Consider the following 24,563-nt stretch of genomic DNA (forward strand, 5'->3'; position numbering starts at 1 on the left):
GTGTATAAGAAAATTAAAGATGTGTAGGATAAAAAGTAAGATATGTATGAGAAAATTAAAGACGTGTAGGAAGAAATTAAATATGTGTAGGAAACATTTGAAGATGTGTAGGACGAAAAACATGCGTACGAAGAAATTGAAAATGTGTAGGAAACATATTTAGTTGTGTACGAAAAAATTTAAAATATGTAGTAAAAAAATTGTTGAGGTGTAGAAAAATATTATAGTTGTGTAGGGTGAATTCAAGAGATAGGGTAAAAAATCATGAAGATTAATTTATTGTTTTATGGATTTATTGTGATTATATTAATTATATTAGTTAGAAATGTAACTTGTATAAGTTGGTTATGGCTCAATGGTAGAGCACTCACTTTACAAGTGAGAGGTAGGGGGATCAAACATCACTACCACCAACTTATATGGGAGATATGAGGGACGACCCTGGCTTGCCAGGGTTCGAGTCCTGATCTCACCCGGTTTTACCGGCTCCTCGCTGTCGTGCCGTTTGGCGGGCGTGGGGGTCGGGTTTTATCCGGTGAATCCCTCAACAGGTGGACTGCTAGGGGCTCCGTCCGTCCAGACTAGTGGCCGGCTCGGGCTACCTTTAGCCAATGGGGGCCGCGTACGGAATACCCGACGTTACTTAGTTGGCCGTTCAAAAAAAAAATGAAATGTAACTTGTATTGGTTTAATTATATATATTAATTAGAGAGAGAACACATTTATATTACTTTAATAACCTTTTTATATAGTTTAATGATTCAGTCCAGATTAACTTCTCGCACTTCTCGCTATAACTTTACTTCTCGCATGAACATCCCCTATATATATATATATTATTAAATTTTATGTTTAAAAAGTATATATATATATTATATATTTTTATTTATTTTTTCATAACATTATATACATTAATTAATAAATTAAAACTCTTTTAAAAATTAGTTACTATTTTATAAAGTTGCCCTTAATATTTATATCTTCTTGTTTTTAAAGGCATTTGTCTTTCACCCTTCAAAGCTTTATTTTTACAGTTATTATTTATTATAACTTTATTAAATTATAATAATCTCTATTATACTATATTTACCAATAATAATATTAAGTCGGTTTATCGCTACTATTAGTCTCAAATTTAAAAAAGTTAGCCCCAACAGTCCTCGTTAAGCCTTTTTTAACGTGGACCAATAGTGTCAACTTTTTCAAATTTGAGACAAACAGTAACGATAAACTGACTAGGAATTATTATCGGCATAGTACCATTTAACTGAAATTGTTAAAATCAAATAAACATTATTATTATTATTGTTATAAAAGAATAATAATAATAATAATAATAATAATAATAATAGATATGATGATACTAACGGTTTTAACAACTGGAATAACCAACCAACCGTCTTGTTGAACAGTTCAACACTCATCATAACATACCACTTAATAATAATAATAATAATAATAATATCAATCACCGGCGAGTGGAGAAGAATAGAATGATAATAGTGTGGGATTTTGACCGGACGATAATCAACGGTGACTGTGATCGGTGGGTGGTGTTAGAGATGGGTTTAACCAAACTGTTTCACCACCTTCGCACCAACTTCTCATGGTTCGTAATATCTCTCAATTCTTAAAACATATATAAATTAATTATTAAATGATAAACGAGCCGAGTCCAATCTTGAAAACACAACTCCGGATGTGAAATGAAGGTGCTTAGTAATGCTAATCAGTTCTTCATCGAAACAATCCTGAAAAACAATGGGATTTACGACTGTTTCTCTGAAATCATCACAAACCCGACTGCTGTTAACGACGACGGCAGGCTTAGAATCTTTCCTTATCATGGGGTGGATCTTCCGCCTCACGGCTGCAATTTCTGCCCTGCAAATTTGTGCAAGGTGATTAATAATAATTTAATATAATAATAATATGATGATATGATAATATCCTTATGTCATTAGTTTTATTAAATATTGGGTGATTTGAGCTTTATTAATAATACTGCAGGGGAGTGTGATTGATCAAATTCATGATTCGGACGTGAGGAAACAAGGCGTGATATACATTGGAGACAGGAAAGATGATGTGTGTCCGAGTTTGAAGCTTAGAGAAGGAGACCATGTTATGGCTAGATATGACTTCATATTATACCATATGCTTTCAAGGGCAACAATACCTATCACTCCCAAACTACATTACTGGTGAAGAGCTCAATAACATGTTGATTCAACTTCTTTCGCCACAAGCTGAAGTCTAGTAATTGGTAGAGATATTGGTATGATTTTTGTGCTTGGTTTTGTAGGTAGAAGTACTGTTTTTGATACATGTTGTGAATAAGCATAGTTGTGGGTAGACTTTTATGCGGATTTGAGAGGTTATGGTTTGCGTTAGACGTTTTGAGATGATAAATGACTGTCACTTTGGTTAAACAACTAAAACCGCTTGATGAAAAACGTTTTTTTCACTAGTGTTAAACGTATGCCGGATGTTTTTAAGATGACCGAATTTGTCTGCTTAATGCATATTGAGATGTGTTTGTGTTCTTGAGCTAGTGTTGTGGTCTTGTAATATTCAACTTAACATATTGTGGTTTTCATGGTTATACGTCGCGACAATCCACGACCATTAAAATTTTTGTGTCTCAAACCAGTATAATCTCTAATGTTTGTTTATATAAGCATTGTCATTCTAAAACACAAGTATAATTAAAATCTTTCCTCAAGTTTGGTCTCTATAAACCATAAACGAATCATTAATCTAGTTGATTCAGGTACTCGAGAGGGTCACAATTAGCGGTTGTTGGGTTACTCATAGATAATGCGCATTTAGCGGGTTGTCATAATGTGGGTTCAAAGAGAAGGAAATTCAGATGGTTAAATATGAATTCCATTAAGCTATTTATTATCTATAAATGATGCAGAATAGATACCTCTACTTTTCTCACTGCGTACAGAATCCGATTGAACCAAAGAAAATCCAGTTTACATTACAAAACCGACAATTTCTACAAAAAAAAAGAGAGAAATCAGAATTATCCGAGGCGTATATCTATATATGTACATAGTGATGCAGGCTCGAATAGTTTTGTCATGTATATGGCTATCTTTTTCTTTCACTCGATATGTTAAACTTGTCCCTTCGGGTTTGACTTTAAGATCAGGTCAACTCTTGATGCATTTGTCCCAAGTATTTGCTGTGCATCGGGTACAGCCTGAGAGATTTGAAGTAACGTCTTTGTTTTCGTAATTTATATTTACAATTATGTTATAAATCATGAGAGACATCTACCATTAAACTAATACGTTTGGCAGTGTCTGAACGCATCAGTTCCCCTTTTTTCAGCATCTGAAAAAATAATTAATAACAATATGTCAATCTATACATTTACGACGCGTATAATATTATTATGAAGGTGTGCTACGGTACCTCTGTGGGGATATCGGGTGTGAACCAACGCAATAATACTCCGAGATGTACAACAGCTGGAATCAGTTTAAAAAGAAACGGCGTCGTCACCTGCAAAAGTAAAATGGTTAAAAGATGATAAAACTTACGTGTCGAAATTGCCACATGTACAATATACATACCAGGCTGAGAGCTGTTGTGCCTAGAAGCAGTAGATACAACTTTCCCTGCAAAAGGCATGTCTTTTTCATGTATGAATTTCATATAAATAATTGTGATAACATAAAACAATAATAATTGAAATATTACCTCAATTAGATGAAGATTCGAGGCACGACTTAACAGAACAAAAGCAAATTCCCCAATTTGGGCAAGGGACATTCCAACCTACATAAAACTTATTAACTAAGGCTCTTTTGTCAAAAAAAAAAAAATATTTGACTAATAAAATGTGTCCAAAAGTGTACTTCTAATGCACATAATCTCCTAATACATTGTTATCCAAAAGTTATACTCTCACTGAAATAATATAATTTCGGAAAACATATTTGACACGCTAATAGTTTATTAAAAAAATCAAAGAAAATGCTCCGCGTGAAACAGAAATAACCGAGTGGTAACCAAAATAACAGAACCCAACCTAACATTGATGGTTTGATTTTATGTTCTTTTAAAAGAACTCGAATTTCCGGTCTCATTTTCAGCTTTGCATGTGCCAAAAACAGAAAAAACGAGACGAGCCGTAAAAATGGAACCGAATTTTATAACCGACCCCGTAAAAGCGGACTTTTGTTATTGAATTTATGAATTATAGTTCTATTTTTAAATGTTAAGTAATTTATATAAAAACTAATAAATGGTATAGCCCAAAATATTTTAATCCCAAATGTGTAATAATCAATTAATCATTAACCAAAAAAAATTTAGACCAAAAGTTTCAGATCCAAATTCATTATCTTGGACCAGTTTTTTCAGCCCAAAAAGTTTAAACCCAAATGGCAAGACTTATAAAAACCAAAACCGAACCAAACCAATAGTGAAAACTGTAAAACGAACGGTTTTCAAAAACCCAAAAACCTAATCTAAATGACCTGCCCATTTTGCCACCTTTAAATTAAGAAATATAATTATAGATAGTCTAAAGCCTTACAAGAAGAGCGGTCTTGTTGGTGTATCCAAATCCTTTGACAACTGTAGCAACTACAAAAGTCTTTATAACAACCACCAATATAACAGCTGCTAATAAGATATCAATGTGGTTCCAGAGAAACTGGACATGGATAAGCATCCCGATGCTTGCAAGAAAAAGTGCAGCAAAAAAGTTGCGAATGGGTTCAACCTGAAATAAGATAATTGCAAAAAAAAAAAAAGAAAAATGAATATAATAATTGTTGAGCCTATGTTGATAAATTGATCTTACTTGTTCAAGAGTATGGTGAGCAAGATCGGTTGTTGATATCATCACTCCAGCAGCAAAGCTTCCCAATTCAAGACTTAAACCCAATTTGTCACTACACTGAAATAATATAATAATAACTTATATAAACAAGGATAAGTAACTATCATAAGATGCTAAAACGTTATGCAACTGTGAAACTAACCGATGCAACTATCAAGCAGAAAGCTACAGATGCCAACTGATAAAGTTCATTGGTCTGCAAATTGTCAATGAAAATAAATATGAATCATTATGAAGAGAAACTAATCCTGTTAGGTATCAGTTAAGCCTGTAAACAAACTGAATGGACAGGAACGGGGCCATATTCATGGCTATTTAATTAACTTTAACAAACACGAACAATTAATCAAAAAAAATGTTAATGTTTGTTCCTTAAGAAAATAAACATGTTTTGTCTTTGTTCATGTTCAATCGTTAAAATTCTAAACAAACAATTCGCGAATGCAAACAAACACAAACGAACATAGATGAATATAAACAAACACTGGCGACAAAAGTCTAATACATTATCCAATAATATCAATGTTTGTTTATGGGTTGAACGGGCGTAAATGAACGAACGGAAAATGTGTTCATGTGTTTGTTTAATTGGAGGAACATAAACTAACTTCCAGCCGAACGATTCACTGAACGTTCAATTCATTTACAGGCCTATATCAGAAAGTAGATAAACTTAATCGTGTTATAAAGGGACATTAGTTACCTGGGATGATAGGCTCATCATTAGATTAAAAAACCAAGGTATGCAAGTTCGGGAGAATACCGACAAAACAGCCAAGAATGTAATTAAGGTCACCAACCTGATAACAAATGAAGAGAGGACTTTATAAACTTAGAAAAACTTAAAACAGTAAATAAAATTTGTAAGTTTACTAGTACGTTATGAATTTAGTACAATTTTGCCTATAGAAAATTAGTAGGTTCAGAGTCATTTACTCACGTCTTTGCCATAGACAACATGCCTTCAAAAATTCCAGAAGTGCCACCTAGGATTGGAAGTAGTGCAAATAATAAACCCACTGCGCAATCCTTTCACCAAAAAAAATACATTAAGAATAAGTAATGCATAATTTAGAATAAAATATAATCACAAAAGATAACAAAGAAAAATCTTTTAATAATAGAGGTATGCACAAAAATAAAATTTTGACAAAAGTTAATCCCTTTTTACTCTAACCTTTTGACAGAAAATATTAATAAGAAGAAACTTACCTGCAAGATAAGGGTGCCAACTGTCACTTGCCCGTAAAGAGTGGTAATGCTATTCTTTTCCATCAAAAACTTCAAAACCTGGGGTATACCAAAACAACAACACGTGATCAAATATATTTGTTAATGACTAATTAAAATTTAAAATCTTGGATATTTCTGTTATGTCATATGTAACTACCACTGCTGTTGATGACATGGACAGAAAGGCACCAACAAATACACCTTCAGAAGCTTCACCACCACATAACTGCAAAAGAAAGATAATAACTAATTAATTATCAATGTCCACTAACAAAAACTATATTGATTTTGAGTATTCACTAAACATGAAACTAATTCTAGAGAGAATTTTCCGTTTAGAAATCTTAACATTATAGAAAAAAAAATTGAGAGCCTTGCAATAAGAATGAGAAATCTATAAAAGATATACATACCACAGCAATTACTCCGGACAAGCACATAAAAAGAAATATCTGGACCAAACCTCCTAAGATGGCAACTGTTCTGACAACACGAAGCTGAAATTACACAAGAGTGAAAACGTGATTATGAGTGTCACACAGTAAATTACTGTTATATGATTAAATTTTTTCTATGCAAGCTTCGCGTGTGAAAATGAGGAGGTTGAGAAACCTTTGCGGCTGAAAACTCCAATCCCAATGCAAAAAGAAGAAAAATTACACCAAACTGAGCAACAGTCTCAACCTATGCACAAGTGATAAGAATCAACACAAAGTAACCAGAGGAAATTACATCCTTCGTCCTTGGGTATTGTCAAAAGTTACAAAAATTGTCTCTGATGTGGACATATTTACACTCTGCGTCCCTGCATTCTGTTATTCCATAATCCATTTAAAAGGGCTGGCCCGTTTATTTTAGTTTGCACAAATTAAACACTTTGTATTACTGTATTTGGGCTTTAAGACTGTAAACAGGCCCGTGTGTAATCAATGTTATGTTTGAATACAATCACTTGATTACGGTCTTTGACGGCTGAAAAGAACGATGTTAGACGGTTGCCTTCAACCGTCATAAGCGAACAGTCGCACCTTTTATGGAATGCCACCCCACCCCTATATAATCCGATGTCCAAACAGTTTGTGATTAATCAATACAGTCTGTTATTGTAAGCAATACAATTCTGTTCTTGTTCATTATCTTATTTCTTTTTCACAAAATATATACGAGTTGTGCATGTGTGCTAATCAAAGTATGAAACTACAATCAAGTTCAACAAGTAGACGATCCATGGGATGCCAACCCATTCACTACTTCTTTACGGTTTTGTTCCCTGGTCTAGGTAAAATGACTAAAACTGTAATGGAACAGACAAAAACAAGGGTGTGCAGCGTAATTATGTCACGTCAGGGACAATATTTGTATTTTTTGTCAAACCCAGGGACAAAAATTGAAACTTAACATACTATTTAATACAATGCGTACCTGAACCAATTCATTAACAAAGCTAAGTCCACCTGGTCCAATCAAAGATCCTGCTAGCAAGTATCCTGTAATAACCTGTAGTATAATGTGCAGACATGTATTAGAATTATGAAGAGACGGGGGTACTGAGCATAAATATATAATCAACAATGACCAGACCGGCTGTCCAGCACAAGCAAATGCAATGCCACCACAAGTTGCGGAAACAATGACAACAACCAAATCCGATATCAATCTGTTAAAACTTAGGCATTAGCTAACAAATTCTAGAAAAACTTGAATTATAACAGAAAAAAGTGTACCTTAAGTCTAATTGGAGCACAGGATACTTAGATTTGGGATTAGACATGATAAAGACATTGTCCTGAGCAAAGATTGGAAGATAAGATGAATTTCTTGATAGAATTTGGATTTCATATTTGCACACACATAAACAAACATATATCAGAAAAAGAACATTTTATTCTAAAGGTTACCTTGCTATCTATTAATCTTGGTGTATCTTCAGGACGGTTTTCATTATCCAAATTGAAAACATCGTGAAGCTGAAATGACCTAAAAATCCAAGTAACATGAAGGTTATTTATATTATGCTACTGGTTTCCACATAACCAAGGGACAAGAGTAATGAGGAACGTTTTAAGTTTGTTATCACTGAAATTGAATCAAAAGAGGTATAAATATCACATCTATGCGCTATGGTGTGAATAGATAGTTAAAAGTGATCATAATGAGCTGCACGTACTTCTCCTCTTTGCTTTCATTTCTCTTCGACTTGACTCTAGCAACGGTTTCCAGAACTGCCTGACATATGAAACTTGTCAAAAACTAATGATAAAAACCATAACCCTAGGATTGGTACAGAATTTAATGTGAATATGACAGAGCACAACAACATAGCACCTAACTCAGCCAGTTTATCTTTACAAATGAATAGAATGATACTTGATGGTTCAAAAAAGAGAGTCAATAGCATTTATACACACACAGTTTGCTTTATTAGCCATAAAGTTTGAAACTTAAGCAAAAAAAACCTCAAATCACGGGATTATATGACGTACCTGTTGCCCTGCAACACTGTTATTGAAGCTCCCAGGATCAGTAGCTGTAGTAAGATAGATAAATTATGCAAAGTAAGTTACTTATTATGAATGCATATAAAAAATTTCAATTAAGACTTCACAGACCTAATTCCTCATGTGGTTAAATTAACAGGAAGATTTCTCAATGTACCTAACTCAACCGTCTGCCCTATATATCTCAAAAATTATGAACCTCTGATCCTCTACTTACAAAGTTAACCTAATTCTTAAATCACAATCAACTAGACATAATATCTATCTGCACCTAATTATCTGCCCTAATTAGCTCAAAAAAAACAGTAATTTGATCCTATACTCTACAATATCAAACTAAGTCACAATCAATTAAACCTAGCAGAAACTGAAACGGCATAATTTATCAAATTAAAAGAGCAGTAAAGAAAAACAAGTATTAGATCTAACTAACTAACTAACTAACTAATTAATTAAAAGAACAATAAAGTTACATATTATTTATGCATAGCACAAACTTTCAGTTAAGACTTCACAGTTTAAACAATTTAATAAACCTAATTCCTAGTGTGGGTAAATTAACAAGAACATTTCTCAATGTACCTAACTGTCTGCCCTAAATATATCAAAACCTCTGATTCCCTACTTTACAAAGTTAACCTAAATTTAAAATCGCAATCAACTAAACTAATTTCTATGCGTACCTAACTGTCTGCCCTAATCAACTCAAAATCTATACTCTACAATATCAAACTAGATCAGAAATCATAATCAACTAAACCTAGCAGAAACTGAAACAGCAAAATTTATCGAATTCTAAGAACAGTAAAGAAAAACAAAGTATTAGATCTAACTAACTAACTAATTAAAAGAATAATATAGTTGCATATTACTAATGCATATCAAAAATTTTCAATTAAGACTTCACAGTTCAAATGATTTCACAGACCTGACTGTCCGCCCTAAAGATCTCAAAAACTATGAGCCTCTAAACTAGTAACATGAACTAACATCTGATCCTATAGTCTACAACATAGTCACAGGAAACGCTACACCACCCACGATCCGCGTACCAGACCGTTTCGTACCGTATCGCGGTACAAATGCGTACCCATTGCCAATGGTACGCGGTCCGGATCGGAAAATAGAAGCGTACCTGTTTGATTGACAAATCGAATTTTCACTTACAAAATCACATTCCCGATTAAAGAAACGGCGTATCGGATAGTAGAAAATCACGTACCGGAATTCCAAAAGACAATTTCAATTTAAAAAATAAAAAAAAAAACAGTTGAGATCTCCTTATTTATCTCAATTATCAGCTATCAATAACTCAATATTATCTTCAAAAATAGAAGATTGTTTTTATAATATATATGAATGGTTAAATATTTTAAAGACCGAGAATGTAACTGTTTCGATTATAAACTTTTTAGTTATGAATATGATTATGAATTTTTTGTTTTGATTATGAATTTACACTTATGAGTTATGATTATGAATATTCGGTTTTGTAAATGGTACACCGTACCGCATACCGAATTGGCGTTCCAAATGAACCTACCCTCCCTCGTACCGAATTTTAGAAAGGGACGAACCGCGTACCACGTTTCGTACCGTGTACCGGAACGTACCGCGATCCATGTGACTATGGTCTACAATGTCAAGCTAAATCAGAAATCACAATCAACTAAGCATATATTCTAAAAACACCTTAATTAGGTTACAAAAACTATCGTATAGTCTACAATGTGAAACTAAATCACAAATTCACAATCAATTAAACCTAGCAGAAACTAAAACAGCACAATTAATCAAATGTTAATCAAATCAACAAGCAGAATATCAGATCTAACTAACTAGGTCACAAAAACTATCCTATACTCCACAATATTATCAAACTAAATCACAAATTCAAAATCAATTAAAACTAGCAGCAACTAAAACATCACAATTAATCAAATAATAATAAAATTAACAAACAGAATACCAGATCTAACTAACTAACCGTCAGACTGTTCATCATCGTTCTCGTTAAACTCCTTCTCAAGCGCACGATCAAGCATTCCAGCAAAGCTATCAGATCTATTATTATTATTCGATCCAGTAACCGTCACATTCACTACGTTAACATCTTCGGTTAAACTTATCGAGTCTTCGGCTGCAAGTAAACATGTAAAACAGAAGAAGAATAATAATAAGAGATGAGGAAGTTGTTTCAGTGACATTGTGACGTCGCCGGCGGCGGTGACGGTGGCGGTTGCCGGCGGTGTATGACGGCAGTGTGTGTGTTGTGAATGGCGTGGTGTGCTAAAGTGAGCCGGGGTGAAGTGTATTTTATGCCAACACTATAGTTTTTCTCATTTAACGCAAAGGTTTTTGTGATTATTTTATAATATAAGTATTAATAAATATACGTGTAAACGAACCGAACTGTTCGGTGAAAAGTTTGTTTTGTTCGTATGTCGAATAAACGAACGAACATGAGCATGTGTTTTGTTCGTTCATTTATGTCCGTGAACGCTCGTTTATGTATGTTTGTTTATGTTTGTTTGTGTTCATTTTGTTTATCTTTGTTCAGTTATGCTTATTTATGTTGGTGAACTGTTCGTTTAGATTTTAAACAAACGAACATAAATAAGCTAACACAAACATGTTCGTTTTTTAATAAATGAACTTGAACACAAATATTTGTTCGATTAATAAAACTGTTGGTTACTAGAAGTACAGACGTAATAAAATGGCATATCATAGATGAAAAAGAGTTTTGTATGTTAAAAAGCTCAAGCTCGGTTCATTTTGACTTGCGAGCTCTTTTTCTAAAGCTAGAGTTCGGCTTGTTTATTATTTGTTGATTCATTCATTTATTAACGTTTTTAGCTATTTTTATATATTTCGAGAACTTTTGAATTACTTTTAATTACTTAGGGTTTATGTATGCCTTTTAAATTCAGTTCAGATGATAAAAAGTAATACATATTAATTAGCGTCAATTTGGAGGATTTACCTTCCACTTAGTTATCGAGCCCGAGTTCAAGCCTTGTATGAGAAGCTCGATTAGGCTCGTCGAGTGTTAACGAGCCTTGTATATTTTTAAGTTTTACCACTTTTGGACTTGTGTGTATTATTTTCACACTGCACAAGTACAATCGAGCTCCGAATGAGCTTAGGCTCATTTATTTTTTTTTCTCTAAAGATATAGGATTAATTAAAAACATATATAGTCTATTATGTATAGTCCAGCTCGACTTCATTTAGGCTTATTTTAGTTTAAGAGGGCTTGAGCTCGGGTCATGAGTATATTGTCAAGCTCAGCTCGTTTGTTTTTTATTAAGTTTTTAATTATTTTTATTTATGTATATTTTTTGTTATAGTTTTCATTATATAATATAGTGTTTTTTATTTAATCTTTAATTATTTTATTATGTATATAATATAGTCTTTATTATCTAATTAGTTTCATAATATGTTTATGTATAATAATAGAAATTATATAAATATATTAAATAAAAGTTATATATCAGGAGATCTTAAACAAGCCTAAGCTCAAGTCGAGCTCATGTGCAGTACCTTAAACAAGCCAAATCTCGGCTCAAGTTCAGTTGTGTAGTGTGAAATTAATACATAGAAGTCCAAAATGAGCTTAATTTTTAAAATACACAAAAGGCTCGTTAAGTCTTCACGGGCCTATACTATCTTCCCAAACAAGGCTTGCGCTCGAGCTCAGGCTTGATGACTAAATGAGCTTTACTTGAGCCTCAGGCTCGGCTAGTTTTCACCTTTAGAAAAATACATTGTGACTGAAATTTGTGTATGCAGGATGCTAACAGGTTGATCAGACAAGCAGATAAATATTCCCAATATGCTGAAATTGTTGCTCCATTATTTCGGGCTATGCAAAGTTATCGGGTTGGCCATCTGGTTGAATCATATCAAGCATTTGAGAAATCAGCAAAGTAATTTTTTTTTTTTTTTTTTGCATAATTCAAGTTCTCATTAGTCATTAGCTGTTTGTAGAGGTGGCAAAGTGGTGGGCCGGGGAAAGAGTCACAACGAGTAAATTTTACGTCTAATTCGTTCAGAGTTCAGACCTATATTGATATTGTCCATTTTTACATTTTTCTAAATAGCTAGTGTGTAAATGTGATTATTGAATTATATCATTTTAATAAAAATCAGTTTTTTCCGTATAAAAATATCCAGGGCGTGTAATACTATTTAATAAAAAAAGTTTTGGAGGTTTATTGCATGAAAAAGAGGGGTTCACATGAAACCGAAAAAAGTGACCCGTAACTGAAATAAACGAACCAAATTACAGGATACGCTTCATGTTTCTTTGAAAACTGAACTTTTGGTTCAGTTTTAGTTTTGCGTTTATAAATTAGTTAATGTTACACAAATATTTTTAGCCCAAATGTACAATATCAATTAGTTATTAAATAGCAAAAAGAATTAGGTCCAAATTCATTGCTTTTAGCCAATTCTTTTTCAGTCCAGAAATTTCAATTCCAAATAATAAAACCTAGAAACCCGAACCAAACCCACACCTAAATAACTGAAACCGAACGGTTTTGAAAAACTTCAAAGCAAAATTTTTGGTTTGAGCCCAAAACCGACTCATGCACACCTTTTTTCTTAAAAATAACTCGTCTACCTTTGTTACCCATTATTAGATATAAATATAACCTGAATAGACCCATCAAGATAAAACGGGCCGATATTGTCACCTCAAGTTTTCTGACTTATGTTGTACTGTTGGATAGCTAATATGGGAAGTTATTCAGTGCTTTTATTCAGGAATTTAGGAACTGGGAATCTGCATGGGCGTTAGAAGCATTATATGTTGTTGTATATGAAATTAGGATTCTAGCTGAGAAGGTATACTACTGCAATAACAGTTAAACTCTATTTTAATGATTTTGTTGCAGTTTATAATCTTTTTGTGTTATTGTGTATGCAGGCTGATAGAGAGTTAGCTTCCAATGGGAAAACACCTGAGAAACTAAAGGCAGACGGGTCGTTTCTCATGAAAGTGTTTGGAGTTGTTGCGGTATCTGTTTATTTGACCTGTTTTCTTTTATTAACTCATGCGACTTGTTTGACCTGTTCTTGTTACACCTGTTTATTTACTTGCTAATATAATGTGTTTAATAGGTTAAATGTGTTCTTTTTATTATAGGGAAAAGGACCAAAACGTGTTGGAGCTCTATACGTCACTTGCCAATTGTTCAAAGTTTATTTCAAGGTGACTTTTTTCTTTCCATCTCTTTTCTTCATATGTATTTTCCTTTACATTCGTTACAAAAGTTATATTATTTTAACAATAGTTTATATTTTCAAATGAAATGAATAAGGAGGTTTATGTGTAAAAATATACTTTGGGCAACTTTTGGACTCTTTTGACTCGGTTGATATTCTTTTGTTTTAAGCCAATCTTTCTTTTGTTATCTGTTTGACATGTTATAAAAAGTTTGTTACATCAATACTAATATTTCTGATCTAATTTTGCAGCTTGGAACCGTTCATCTTTGTCGGAGTGTAATACGAAGCATTGAAACTGCTCGTATATTTGATTTTGAGGAATTTCCTGTCAGAGATAAAGTAAGATGTTTGCTTCTTGGCAAACTGGTTTTTAGAATCATAACTAACATTGAAACTGCTCGTATATTTTATATTATGTTATGTTATGTATCAGGTAACTTACATGTACTACACTGGACGCTTAGAAGTACTTAACGAAAATTTTCCAGCTGTAAGTAATCTGAGAAATTATGATTTTTTTCAATATGTACTAGTAATGAATTTGTGTGAATTTCTTTGGCATATTTATTTTCTTAGTTTTAACAAATTTGTCTTTTATTCTGCAGGCTGACCATAAATTGTCATATGCATTAAAACATTGTGACCCTCAAAGTGAAGCAAACATAAGGCTCGTTTTCAATCTTGTCACATGTTATTAATATTATTTCTTCGATTTGAATAAGTCTTTTAGTCTTGAATCTTGATAGCAAAATATATTCGATTATCTTGTTCACACTTTTGTATTTATCTTATATTTAAAGTCTGCTGAAACAGGATGATCTTGAAATATTTGGTACCCGTGAAGCTTTCGATAGGAATCTTACCTACAAAATCACTCCTGGAGAAGTATAATCTGGTTGAGGTAGGCTAAAAATAGGGGGTAAATATTTAATTTTGTTTCACAAAATGAAGATATTATAGCCTTATATGTACTTTGGGTCATGTTACAGTATAATGACATTGTGTTAGCTATGAAAAGAGGTGATCTCAGACTTCTTAGACGCGCACTTGAGGAGCATGAAGATCGGTATGTATTTTGTATTGTTAGTAGTTTTAGATGGTTAATTCGGGTTGTATTTTATTTATATAGTATTATACAATATAGTTTTATAACCTTAGTTAGGGCAATCATCAAAAGAACCTACAGGTTTTTGCTAAACCTTAGTATTATACAATGTAGTTTTACTTGCTCGTTTTCCTTTTTTTTATAGAAAGCTAAATATGTTGTATTTAGATTCTTGAGGTCCGGTGTTTATCTTGTTCTTGAAAAGCTAGAGCTTCAGGTGTATCAAAGACTCGTAAAGAAAATGTAAGCTTTCTTCATTGTTGAATAATAATTATTTTATTTTATTATTTTTTTTTGTTTATCTTGCACCTGTTGTCATTGCAGTCATATTATTCAAAAACAAAAGGACCCGAGCAAGGCACACCAGATAAAGTTAGAAATGATCGTTAAAGCATTGAAATGGCTCTAGGTGGAGATGGATTTAGATGAGGTAATGCTTCTTAAATGACGAAATGTCCTTGAGTCCTTTGTAAAGGTCACTAAGGGTGTGTAATAACATGCTAAATGATGAAAATGCCCTTGAATTTTATAAAACTGCTAACACTTTTAGCATTTAACTTGTTATTGACTCATCAAATGGATTGCTGTTTGGAGAAGTCAAAAGGGTATTTTAGTCATTAGGCATGTCTTTTGGCAGGAAATGGTATTAAGGCGAGTTTTTTTTTTGTTTTGTTGACAGGTTGAATGCATAATGTCGATATTGATATACAAGAATCTGGTGAAAGGGTATTTTGCTCACAAGAGCAAAGTGGCGGTTCTAAGTAAACAAGATCCGTTTCCTAAACTAAATGGCAAGCCAATCAACGCATAACGTGAAGCCATTTGCGTATTATATATTACATGTGTTAATTACCGTCAACGAGTGTATGGATACTTCAAATATCTTTCTGATTGTAAAACATATGCGGGTCTCCTAGTCTGCTTTGACCCGTGCTAGAGATTTGGTTCTCACACAACTGTCTTACATAACCCAACCAACCCTGCGTGTAGCGTCTGGTTCCAGTTGCAGGTTAGTTGTAATGACTACTTTTAACCGGTTGTTAAACCTTAATGGGTTTAGCAAATCTGGAAGCTGTTCTTTGTTGTGACTTACTTGGTTAGAGTCCATACAAATGGCTAAAGTTTTTGTGCCTCTATGGAACATGATATTATTGAGGCATATTTAAACTACAATAGCTTATTGTTATTTGATTTTTACTATTAGAATGTATTGTTTGGGTATATATTCATATGACTATGACCATACCAGGCAACATCCACATGTCTCATAAGTTTCTTGTAATATCAAATATGTGAAACTGTAGTCACCTAAGAAAAAAGGTTAAATACATTAAACTTTTGTAATATGCATTTATGAATTAGTATGCAATATTGATGAAAATTTTATCATTTTTAAAACTTTATTTCACGACAACGTTCATACAATTGAAAATAATAAAAGATGCTCAAACCGCCAAAACCATCGAACCAAGCCAATTTGGCGAGTCTGGACGAATTTAGAGTGATCAATTAATTAAGTTTTTTTGGTTTATTTGGGTGATTCGAATTCGAAGATCAGAATTCGAATAAGATTTGAATATCCAACTATTTGAATTCAATCAATCAAGCCCAATAGTCAATAGAGATTCAACTAGTAGGTCTTGGGGATGATGAGATGTATGTAAAACTTTACATATATCCTATAGGATAGAGAAGTTGCTTATAATGAGACTTTCAGCTCTAAACCGAATCAACAATGGTTATTAAAGGTAGATTTAAAGTAAAAATTTACATAAAATAAAAATTATTTGAATTCGGTTAGGCTTGATTTGAGATTCTTGAATTTGAGAGAGTACTCGAATTATTTCGAATTCGGTTTATTTGAATTTTCGGTTTTTCGAGTTTGATTCAAACAATTAACACCCTAGGTCGAACCAACCAACCTGACGGCGATTCACTAATTGTCTATCAAGAGCGTGTTCTTATAATTTTTTGCTGACACAACCGAACCAAATCGTAAGCATCCATATAAAACAGTTCCTAAATTATTAACCCAATAGATTTACTCATGAGACCCACCCAATTACACATTTTCACGCGTTCGATTTCGACCTACGGTTTAAAAAACCAAATCAATTGACATCATATATATATATATAAACTAGAAGGGTGCCCATGCGATGCAACGGGAAACACAGAATTTGGTAATCACGTAATAGATTTATTGGCGTTTGTTGTTCTATTTGAAACCGTGAAACCGTTTGTTGGTATATGTAGATTAATAATTCTTATTTTAAACTCAATTTATTATCGAAGTACAAACCAAACCGTTGTTAATGATTCAGTTTGGTTGATTTCAATTTTCAACGGTCCGCTTCATTTTTCAACGATAAAATACCATTACTAACGATGTTACTCACAATTTAATTCAAAACCGTCAAAAGACCACTTTCTTTAAACTTGTACCATATGTTTTAAACAATTGTAAAACCCTTAAAATCACCGTCTTAATTTGCCCTTAGCTCTTATATTATATATAGTATTGATAAACATTACGCTAAAAAACAAGACTTCACACAATTATATATATAAAAGAAATAAAATGTTTTTAGACATGTTACATAGAGGAGGGCCAATTGGGTTTTCTCGGTAACCGGTGCCATGTAGGAACTGATTCTAGGTATGGACAACAAAAGTTAAAAAAGAGTCTGGTAGAAACCGGTGCCATGTTAGGTTTTGGCTGGGCCGGGACCGGGTCTTGGTTTTGACAGGGTAGAGGTTGAACCAGTTCTGACAGACCGTGTATAATTTTTCGGAGGAACCGAAACCTAGTCCTTATTCGCGGGTCTGGTACAGAACCGAGTTTTTTTTCTCACCTCTAAATCTAATGTTATAGACTTATATAAAGGTGCACAAACCGGGTTTTTGTAGGAACCGGTTCTAGGTATAACAAAGAAAAGTCAAAATGGGTCGGGTAGCAACTGGTTCCGGTTATAGTTGGGTATTTAACTGGGTTTTCAAGGTCTATTTCCGGTAGAGTGGGGTCTGGTCCTTAACCGGGTAAAGGTGGAACTGCATCTGACGGGTTCACATCTGAGTAGGGATGTCAAACGTGTCGGGTTGGCAGGTTGGCGGGTTAACGGGTTGTGGGTTGGCAGGTTGACGGGTTGAAATGTGCAACCCGAACCCGACCCATATTATTATTCGTGTCAAATATGTCAACCCTAACCCGCACACACATAAATTCGGGTCGACCCGAACACGACCCGTTTAACCCATATTTTTTAAACAAGTTAATTTATATAATCAGACATACAAATTATAGTAAAATCAAAACCATATATTGCAAAATTCAAATGAAATTTAAGCATGAGTCGATTTAGATATAGATGGATTTGACGATATGTTCAAATATATTGGTGAATGGAAAGAAGAAATGCATCATGGGTAATGAAATTTTGGTTGAGAATTTAAAAGTGTTGTTTATGAATAAGAGGAGACCTAAAAAGGTAATATGGGGAAGGAAAAATAATTAAATTCTTCAACACATTTTAAAACTAAAGAGGGAATATAAAATTAATTTAAAATATCTAATATTAAACGGGTTAACGGGTCAACCCATTTTTATACAGGTCAACCCGAACCCAACCTGTTTAGAAAACAGGTCGACCCGAACCCGACCCATTTTTTAAACGGGTCGTGTTAGCCGACCCAAAACCTGTTTTTTTTCGTGTCGGGTTCGGGTTGGGTTTCAGGTCGTGTTAAGAATTGACACCCCTACATCTGAAGAAACCCGATACCAAATCATACCCGGGAGTCAGGTAAACCAGGTCACGTCTGGAGTGGAATTGGGCTTTATATTGTCAAATGGGCTTTCAAATCCTAAATAAACTTTATTATAATAATAATAACAACCCGCCAAAAATCCATTTCATTTTCTCGCCAAAACCAAAACCCTAAAATCACCAAACAAAATACTTAATACTTTCATCCCCAAATCCCACACCAATCCGTCAATGGCAGAAACCGATCAAACCGAAATCCAAACCGAAACCGAACCGACACTGCTCCAATCGAGCTTCCCGCCCGCCCGAGTGAAGCGAATAATGAAACTCGACACCGAAATCAACAAGATAAACTCGGACGCCTTGTTCGCCATCTCGAACGCCACCGAGATGTTTTTAAAACTGTTAGCGGAGAAATCAATGCAGGTCACAGTTGAGAAGAAGCGGAAGACAATTAAGGCGGAGGATATGAGAATCGCGGTCAAGCGCCACCGCCCGACTGCGGATTTCCTTCTCGATTCGATCCCGGTGGATACGGTCGAGCCGAAGGCCAACCGGAGTCGGAAAAGTAATGAGAAGGATAAGGATTTAGGTTCGGGTTCGGGTTCGGGGACTCGTGGGATTGATAGTTTCTTTAAGAAGTGTTTGAAGGATTGAATTTGTATTATTATGGATTTCTACTTGTTATTGTTTTTGTGTTTTAAGAAAATTTATATATAATTAGCTTGAGTAACTATTATTGGTTCAAGTGGAATTTAAAGCTCGTTTTTATGGCGATGATTGGACGAAAATGCTAGGGGGAGTTAAATTGTATGGAAATTTTCGTAAATAAGGGGGACGGCATCAAATTTTCAGCAAAAAACGGGTAAATTTACACCATGCATACAATTTTTCGGGCAAAAAAACAGGTTAGTTTACACTGCTACGCAAGGGGGAGGGGGGGGGGGGGTGGCTCTCAATAAGCTTCGTTCATGGCTCGTTTTGACATGTGAAAGCTCGTGCTCAGCTCGTTTATTTTTTTATTAATTTATATATCTACATTTTTAATTATTTTAAATGTTGAGATTAGCCTTAAACAAGCCTAAACAATCTTCTCCTATAAGGCTTGAGCTCGGGCTGGTTAAGCAGATTTATATATAATTAGCTAGAGTTATTATTGGTTCAAGTGGAATTTGAAGTACAAATTCAAATTGTATGGCGAGGCTTGGACGAAAACGCCAGGGTCAGACTCAAATTGTATGGAAATTTTCATAAATAAGTGGGGCTCGGGCTCAAATTTTCATCCGAAAATGGGTCAATTTACATTATGCCAAATTTTCGGGTGAAAAAACGGTTGATTTAATCATGAGTATCTTGCAAGCGGTTCAGCTTGTTTGCACCTATAATAGTTTGTACATAAATCATTAAATAAGTCATTTAACCAAACAAATCAAGAGGGACATCTCTGAGCTGCACAGCGAAGATTACGGTTAACACTATAGTTGTACAATGCATCAAGTTAAACACTTGAACAAGACATTAATTTGACTGTCGATTGCCATATTCGCTTACAAAATTTTAAAATCAAGCTTGGCATATTTCGAGTGTTTTATTGATCTGATCTCGTGTATCACACGAGTAGTTTGGCTTTGCATCTCAAATAGTTTGATCTCCGAATTGCACAAGGAAGATTATGATTAATACTATACTGCATCGACAGCTTGATTACAGGCAAACAAGAGGATAATCTGACCATGCATAGCTCACAAAATTTTAAATGTCATAATTACTCTTTTAGTCACTTTCCTCTGTTTTTTAAGGTTAGCTCTTATTGATTTCATCTGATTTTTCTAGTGTTAAAAGTCCCGGATAAGCAAAAGTTCAGATCTTAACTTATTAGTTGTAATAGACACTAGACACACAACGGTCCTACCGTCCTAACGAATTTTGTTGTCATTCTTGAGTATATGTATAAAACTATACACGAAAAAAAACTTTAAAAATTCGAGATCATCTAGCTACAGAAGCTCAAAGCAATAGAGGAATTCACAACCCAAATTGCAACTCTTTTACATCAGTAATCATTTCCAATTTGTGATAAAAGATAACGAAGAAAACTCGTGATCAAGTATCAAGCGGACGAATATACTCCAAAGCTTCACAGTCGAAACTATCTCATAAAAGTCTACACAAAGCTATGCTTCTTCACAAGAACAAGTAACAGAAACAGTTTAACCCTACAAACGAGCGTGCAAAAGTCAAACCAATATTTCTACCTGAGTTATGGTTTGAACTGAAATTGACAGCAGCTAGACTTCAGCTTGTGGCGAAAGAAGTTGAATCAACATGTTATTGAGCTCTTCACCGTCTTTCCAGTAATGTAGTTTGGGACTGATAGGTATTGTTGCCCTTGAAAGCATATGGTATAATATGAAGTCATATCTAGCCATAACATGGTCTCCTTCTCTAAGCTTCAAACTCGGACACACATCATCTTTCCTGTCTCCAATGCATATCACGCCTTGTTTCCTCACGTCCGAATCATGAATTTGATCAATCACACTCCCCTGCAGTATTATTAATAAAGCTCAAATCACCCAATATTTAATAAAACTAATGACATATACTTAAAACAAAAGGATATTATCATATCATCATATTATTATATTAAATTATTATTAATCACCTTGCACATATTTGCAGGGCAGAAATTGCAGCCGTGAGGCGGAAGATCCACCCCATGATAAGGAAAGATTCTAAGCCTGCCGTCGTCGTTAACAGCAGTCGGGTTTGTGATGATTTCAGAGAAACAGTCGTAAATCCCATTGTTTTTCAGGATTGTTTCGATGAAGAACTGATTAGCATTACTAAGCACCTTCATTTCACATCCGGAGTTGTGTTTTCAAGATTGGACTCGGCTCGTTTATCATTTAATAATTAATTTATATATGTTTTAAGAATTGAGAGATTACGAACCATGAGAAGTTGGTGCGAAGGTGGTGAAACAGTTTGGTTAAACCCATCTCTAACACCACCCACCGATCACAGTCACCGTTGATTATCGTCCGGTCAAAATCCCACACTATTATCATTCTATTCTTCTCCACTCGCCGGTGATTGATATTATTATTATTATTATTATTATTATTATTATTAAGTGGTATGTTATGATGAGTGTTGAACTGTTCAACAAGACGGTTGGTTATTCCAGTTGTTAAAACCGTTAGTATCATCATATCTATTATTATTATTATTATTATTATTATATATATATTCTTTTATAATAACGGTTTATTAGATTAATAAATTAGACTCTTAACCGGTGCTGGTAAGGGTGTCACATAATGCGTGTACGTGAGCAATCTGGTGACGATACGCGCCATAACGTGTGTGGGGATGAGTTTTTCGAGGATACGGATTAAGAACTCCAGAATGGAAGATATTGGTCAAATAATCGGCCCAACGCCATTCTTACCCAAAACATATTCAAACCTGACCTCTTTCAATCTGAACCATCCGGACCTGAATAGAACCAAAATTAACCTTTTTTTTATCGACCCATTTTGACCATAACCCGTTATGACCCATGACCCGAACCTGCATGATCCGACACATTTTCGGTCCTAACCGGCTACTGCGTAACATGTTATTTTTCAAAAATTAAAGAATTATAGCAATACCATACTCAAATTAAAGAGAATGAAATACTTGTTTTTATAATGTAATATTTTTATAAAAGTATTAACGTGTGAAAAAGTTATATTCGTTTAAATATCTTGAGGGTAGTTGATCTGAAATAAGGGGGTAATATGTAACTATTAATCAAATTAATAAAAAGTTGATCTAAGGTGAATGACCATATTTGTAAATATTTTTTAGCCAAATAAAATTAACCATACATAGTGTAACCAAATGACCATATTACCCTTAAGATCCAAAAACTTTATGCAATGTAGATTGTACATAAAGCAATCAAGGTTGTACCTCTTAAATTTAAGAGTACCATTGGATTTGCTTTATATATAACATTAGATAATTGAAGGATCTTTCTACTATTCGGTGGTGTAGAAATCGCTAGTCGAACAATGAGGTAAGGACAAACGATTAATCAAGATTAAACGAGTCGTATAGCCCTCGCTTGATTGACAAATACATGGAGGGGACACAATGACATTTTTTAGTCTATGCGGGGCGTATAGCCCCTATAGGCTTCCTGACTCGTATAGTCTCTCATACCACATATAGGTGTCCACCGGCATGGATTGCATGACGACATTTAGAAAGCCGATACCCTGAAACACTCATGTTGTTCATAGGTTCTTTAATTAGTATTGAGTAAACTATGCACTTTCAATTTTAAATTATCTGTTCAAAAGCAAGTCGCCAGTTGTTTCCAATATTTTATATTTTTTTTAAGTAATTAAATCAACCTATACGAGCCAAATATGAGCTATACGATACAAGGAAATTGTAGCTGACACTCTCCGACTAAAACTGTCAAAATTTCTGAACATATATGGCTCGTATGGCCCATATATGACCCGTATAGGAGTACCCAGTTTCTAAATAACCTATGTAGTATAGGAATAACTTATGCTTAACTAAAACGTCTAAACACTGTTGTAACAGGTGGGTTGGGGCGAAGAAAAGTTTTAAAAAGGGATAGTTGGAGTTAGAAAAATGAATTTCTTATACTTTATAAATAAATAAGTTTTCAATTCAGCCTTTTCCAAATCTTCTAGCCTTTTTTTTTGGAATTTTTTTGTTTAAGGACGTGGCGGTGGATATTTTTTTAACAAGCGGAGGTACATTGTAACACATATTTGTGAGTGGACTAGGAATCTCAAGTATAGGTATATGTTCCAATGTGCTACCTCATTCTTTTTGTTATGAAAGTTAGCTGGAGTTCGTTTATTCAAGCAGCGAATTACCTACTTGTGTCCACTCTTCAAACACCTAACAACTTTCTAAACCCCCCACTTATTAAAAAAAAAACTACCTTTTTGTGATCGAGATTACTAATTTCTTCTTAATTCATTGTTCATCACCTTTTGTTGCAAGCTTATCCATTGACCCAACAATAACACATTATAAACGACAGATTCAATTTCACCCTTGTCGTACTTCCGCCCAAACGAATATGCCAACTGGAACCCATTTTAGTCGGTAAAATAGTCGTCATCGCCATACATCCGCATAGGATTAGTTAATACAAGAAGTTGTACTATTCTATCTTATTCGTACTTGTAAAAATTTAATCTGGTTAAAGCCTTACAAATTCATGTTTAACTTTATTCAAAATTGATACATGGATTTTAAAGTCCCTGAGCTATCTATTCTTGTTATCATCTTATTCTTAATTATCTGAAAACACTTTTGAAAATGCGTTAGCATATTGCTGGTGAATGACGTTAATGAACTCAATATAATATTTATAAACATTTGAACATTTAGACACACAATCCGATAGTTAAACATCCTAGTAGGAATACACGATCCTAAGATATTTATCTACCATTTGAACATGCTCTATATATGGATTCTTTTACATATATAGTAGTGGATAATATTTCACATGCTCTAGTGGCCCGAGACCATTCTCAAATGAACTATCTCATGTATCAAAATGATCATAAGGATTTTTTTAATCTCTTTAAAACATAAAAGACATCTTCATACTCTTGAAAATGTCTCTCTTTCACCCAGGGCAGTTTCAACGTTTATGATGGCCCTAAGTAAACTAATAAGTTGAAGCCTTTATGAAAAAGTTTTTAGTATATATAAAACCCTCTACTTTACCCGGGCTCAGGACCGCAAATTATAAACTAAAAGGTTTGTAGCGGTTATATGGCATATCGGCGACTGGAATAATCATC

General features: G+C 33.9%; 3 protein-coding genes and 2 pseudogenes across 6 annotated transcripts; 3 read left to right on the forward strand and 2 right to left on the reverse strand.

The window, feature by feature from the left end:
• Positions 1-1,493: 1,493 nt before the first annotated feature.
• LOC143559414 (thiamine phosphate phosphatase-like protein) lies at positions 1,494-2,400 on the forward strand (annotated as a pseudogene). The gene is made up of 2 exons (XR_013139936.1): positions 1,494-1,901; positions 2,011-2,400. The product of XR_013139936.1 is annotated as a thiamine phosphate phosphatase-like protein (transcript).
• Positions 2,401-2,922: 522 nt separating this feature from the next.
• LOC143559420 (K(+) efflux antiporter 4-like) lies at positions 2,923-10,961 on the reverse strand. 3 transcript variants are annotated; one of them, XM_077048005.1, is made up of 21 exons: positions 10,586-10,955; positions 8,584-8,627; positions 8,268-8,326; positions 7,999-8,077; positions 7,825-7,886; positions 7,682-7,757; positions 7,523-7,597; positions 6,713-6,784; positions 6,514-6,597; positions 6,258-6,326; positions 6,080-6,157; positions 5,808-5,896; positions 5,571-5,667; positions 5,010-5,063; positions 4,829-4,924; positions 4,559-4,747; positions 3,718-3,795; positions 3,591-3,635; positions 3,430-3,519; positions 3,292-3,348; positions 2,923-3,214 (listed from the first exon to the last, which is right to left on the reverse strand). In XM_077048005.1, exons 1-21 carry the CDS (start codon positions 10,803-10,805, stop codon positions 3,128-3,130), a joined length of 1,800 nt encoding a protein of 599 aa, XP_076904120.1. In that variant the 5' UTR covers positions 10,806-10,955; the 3' UTR covers positions 2,923-3,127. The 3 variants fall into 3 exon arrangements, with proteins under 3 accessions (XP_076904120.1, XP_076904119.1, XP_076904121.1); XM_077048004.1 differs by having other exon boundaries at positions 4,559-4,924; positions 10,586-10,961; XM_077048006.1 differs by lacking the exon at positions 10,586-10,955 and having other exon boundaries at positions 4,559-4,924; positions 8,268-8,322.
• A 1,153-nt stretch (positions 10,962-12,114) lies between these two features.
• Positions 12,115-16,047, forward strand: LOC143559422 (enhanced ethylene response protein 5-like). The gene is made up of 12 exons (XM_077048007.1): positions 12,115-12,533; positions 13,362-13,455; positions 13,538-13,627; positions 13,757-13,822; positions 14,089-14,178; positions 14,273-14,329; positions 14,445-14,506; positions 14,653-14,740; positions 14,829-14,905; positions 15,113-15,187; positions 15,269-15,374; positions 15,624-16,047. The coding sequence occupies exons 1-11, from the start codon at positions 12,391-12,393 to the stop codon at positions 15,351-15,353; spliced, it is 927 nt and encodes a 308-aa protein (XP_076904122.1). The 5' UTR covers positions 12,115-12,390; the 3' UTR covers positions 15,354-15,374; positions 15,624-16,047.
• Positions 16,048-18,919: 2,872 nt separating this feature from the next.
• On the forward strand, positions 18,920-19,388 carry LOC143559415 (nuclear transcription factor Y subunit C-3-like). Its single transcript, XM_077048001.1, has one exon. It carries the CDS (start codon positions 18,940-18,942, stop codon positions 19,363-19,365), a length of 426 nt encoding a protein of 141 aa, XP_076904116.1. The 5' UTR covers positions 18,920-18,939; the 3' UTR covers positions 19,366-19,388.
• Positions 19,389-20,996: 1,608 nt separating this feature from the next.
• LOC143559425 (thiamine phosphate phosphatase-like protein pseudogene) lies at positions 20,997-21,920 on the reverse strand (annotated as a pseudogene).
• Positions 21,921-24,563: the final 2,643 nt, after the last annotated feature.

Source organism: Bidens hawaiensis, unplaced genomic scaffold (genome assembly GCF_021521415.1).
Source record: "Bidens hawaiensis isolate Kalapana, Puna unplaced genomic scaffold, B.hawaiensis_p1.1 tig00019821_1, whole genome shotgun sequence".
NCBI lineage: Eukaryota > Viridiplantae > Streptophyta > Magnoliopsida > Asterales > Asteraceae > Bidens > Bidens hawaiensis.

Coding starts and splice junctions, on each gene's coding strand:
- LOC143559420 (XM_077048004.1), bottom strand. CDS start 10,805: ATGTCACTGAAACAACTTCCTCATCTCTTATTATTATTCTTCTTCTGT. Junction 8,628..10,585: donor CGATGATGAACAGTCTGACG/GTTAGTTAGTTA, acceptor ATCTTACTACAG/CTACTGATCCTGGGAGCTTC. Junction 6,785..7,522: donor TTGTTAATGAATTGGTTCAG/GTACGCATTGTA, acceptor ACTTGTGCATAG/GTTGAGACTGTTGCTCAGTT.
- LOC143559422 (XM_077048007.1), top strand. CDS start 12,391: ATGCAGGATGCTAACAGGTTGATCAGACAAGCAGATAAATATTCCCAA. Junction 12,534..13,361: donor GCATTTGAGAAATCAGCAAA/GTAATTTTTTTT, acceptor GAAGTTATTCAG/TGCTTTTATTCAGGAATTTA. Junction 14,330..14,444: donor TTAACGAAAATTTTCCAGCT/GTAAGTAATCTG, acceptor TTTATTCTGCAG/GCTGACCATAAATTGTCATA.
- LOC143559415 (XM_077048001.1), top strand. CDS start 18,940: ATGGCAGAAACCGATCAAACCGAAATCCAAACCGAAACCGAACCGACA.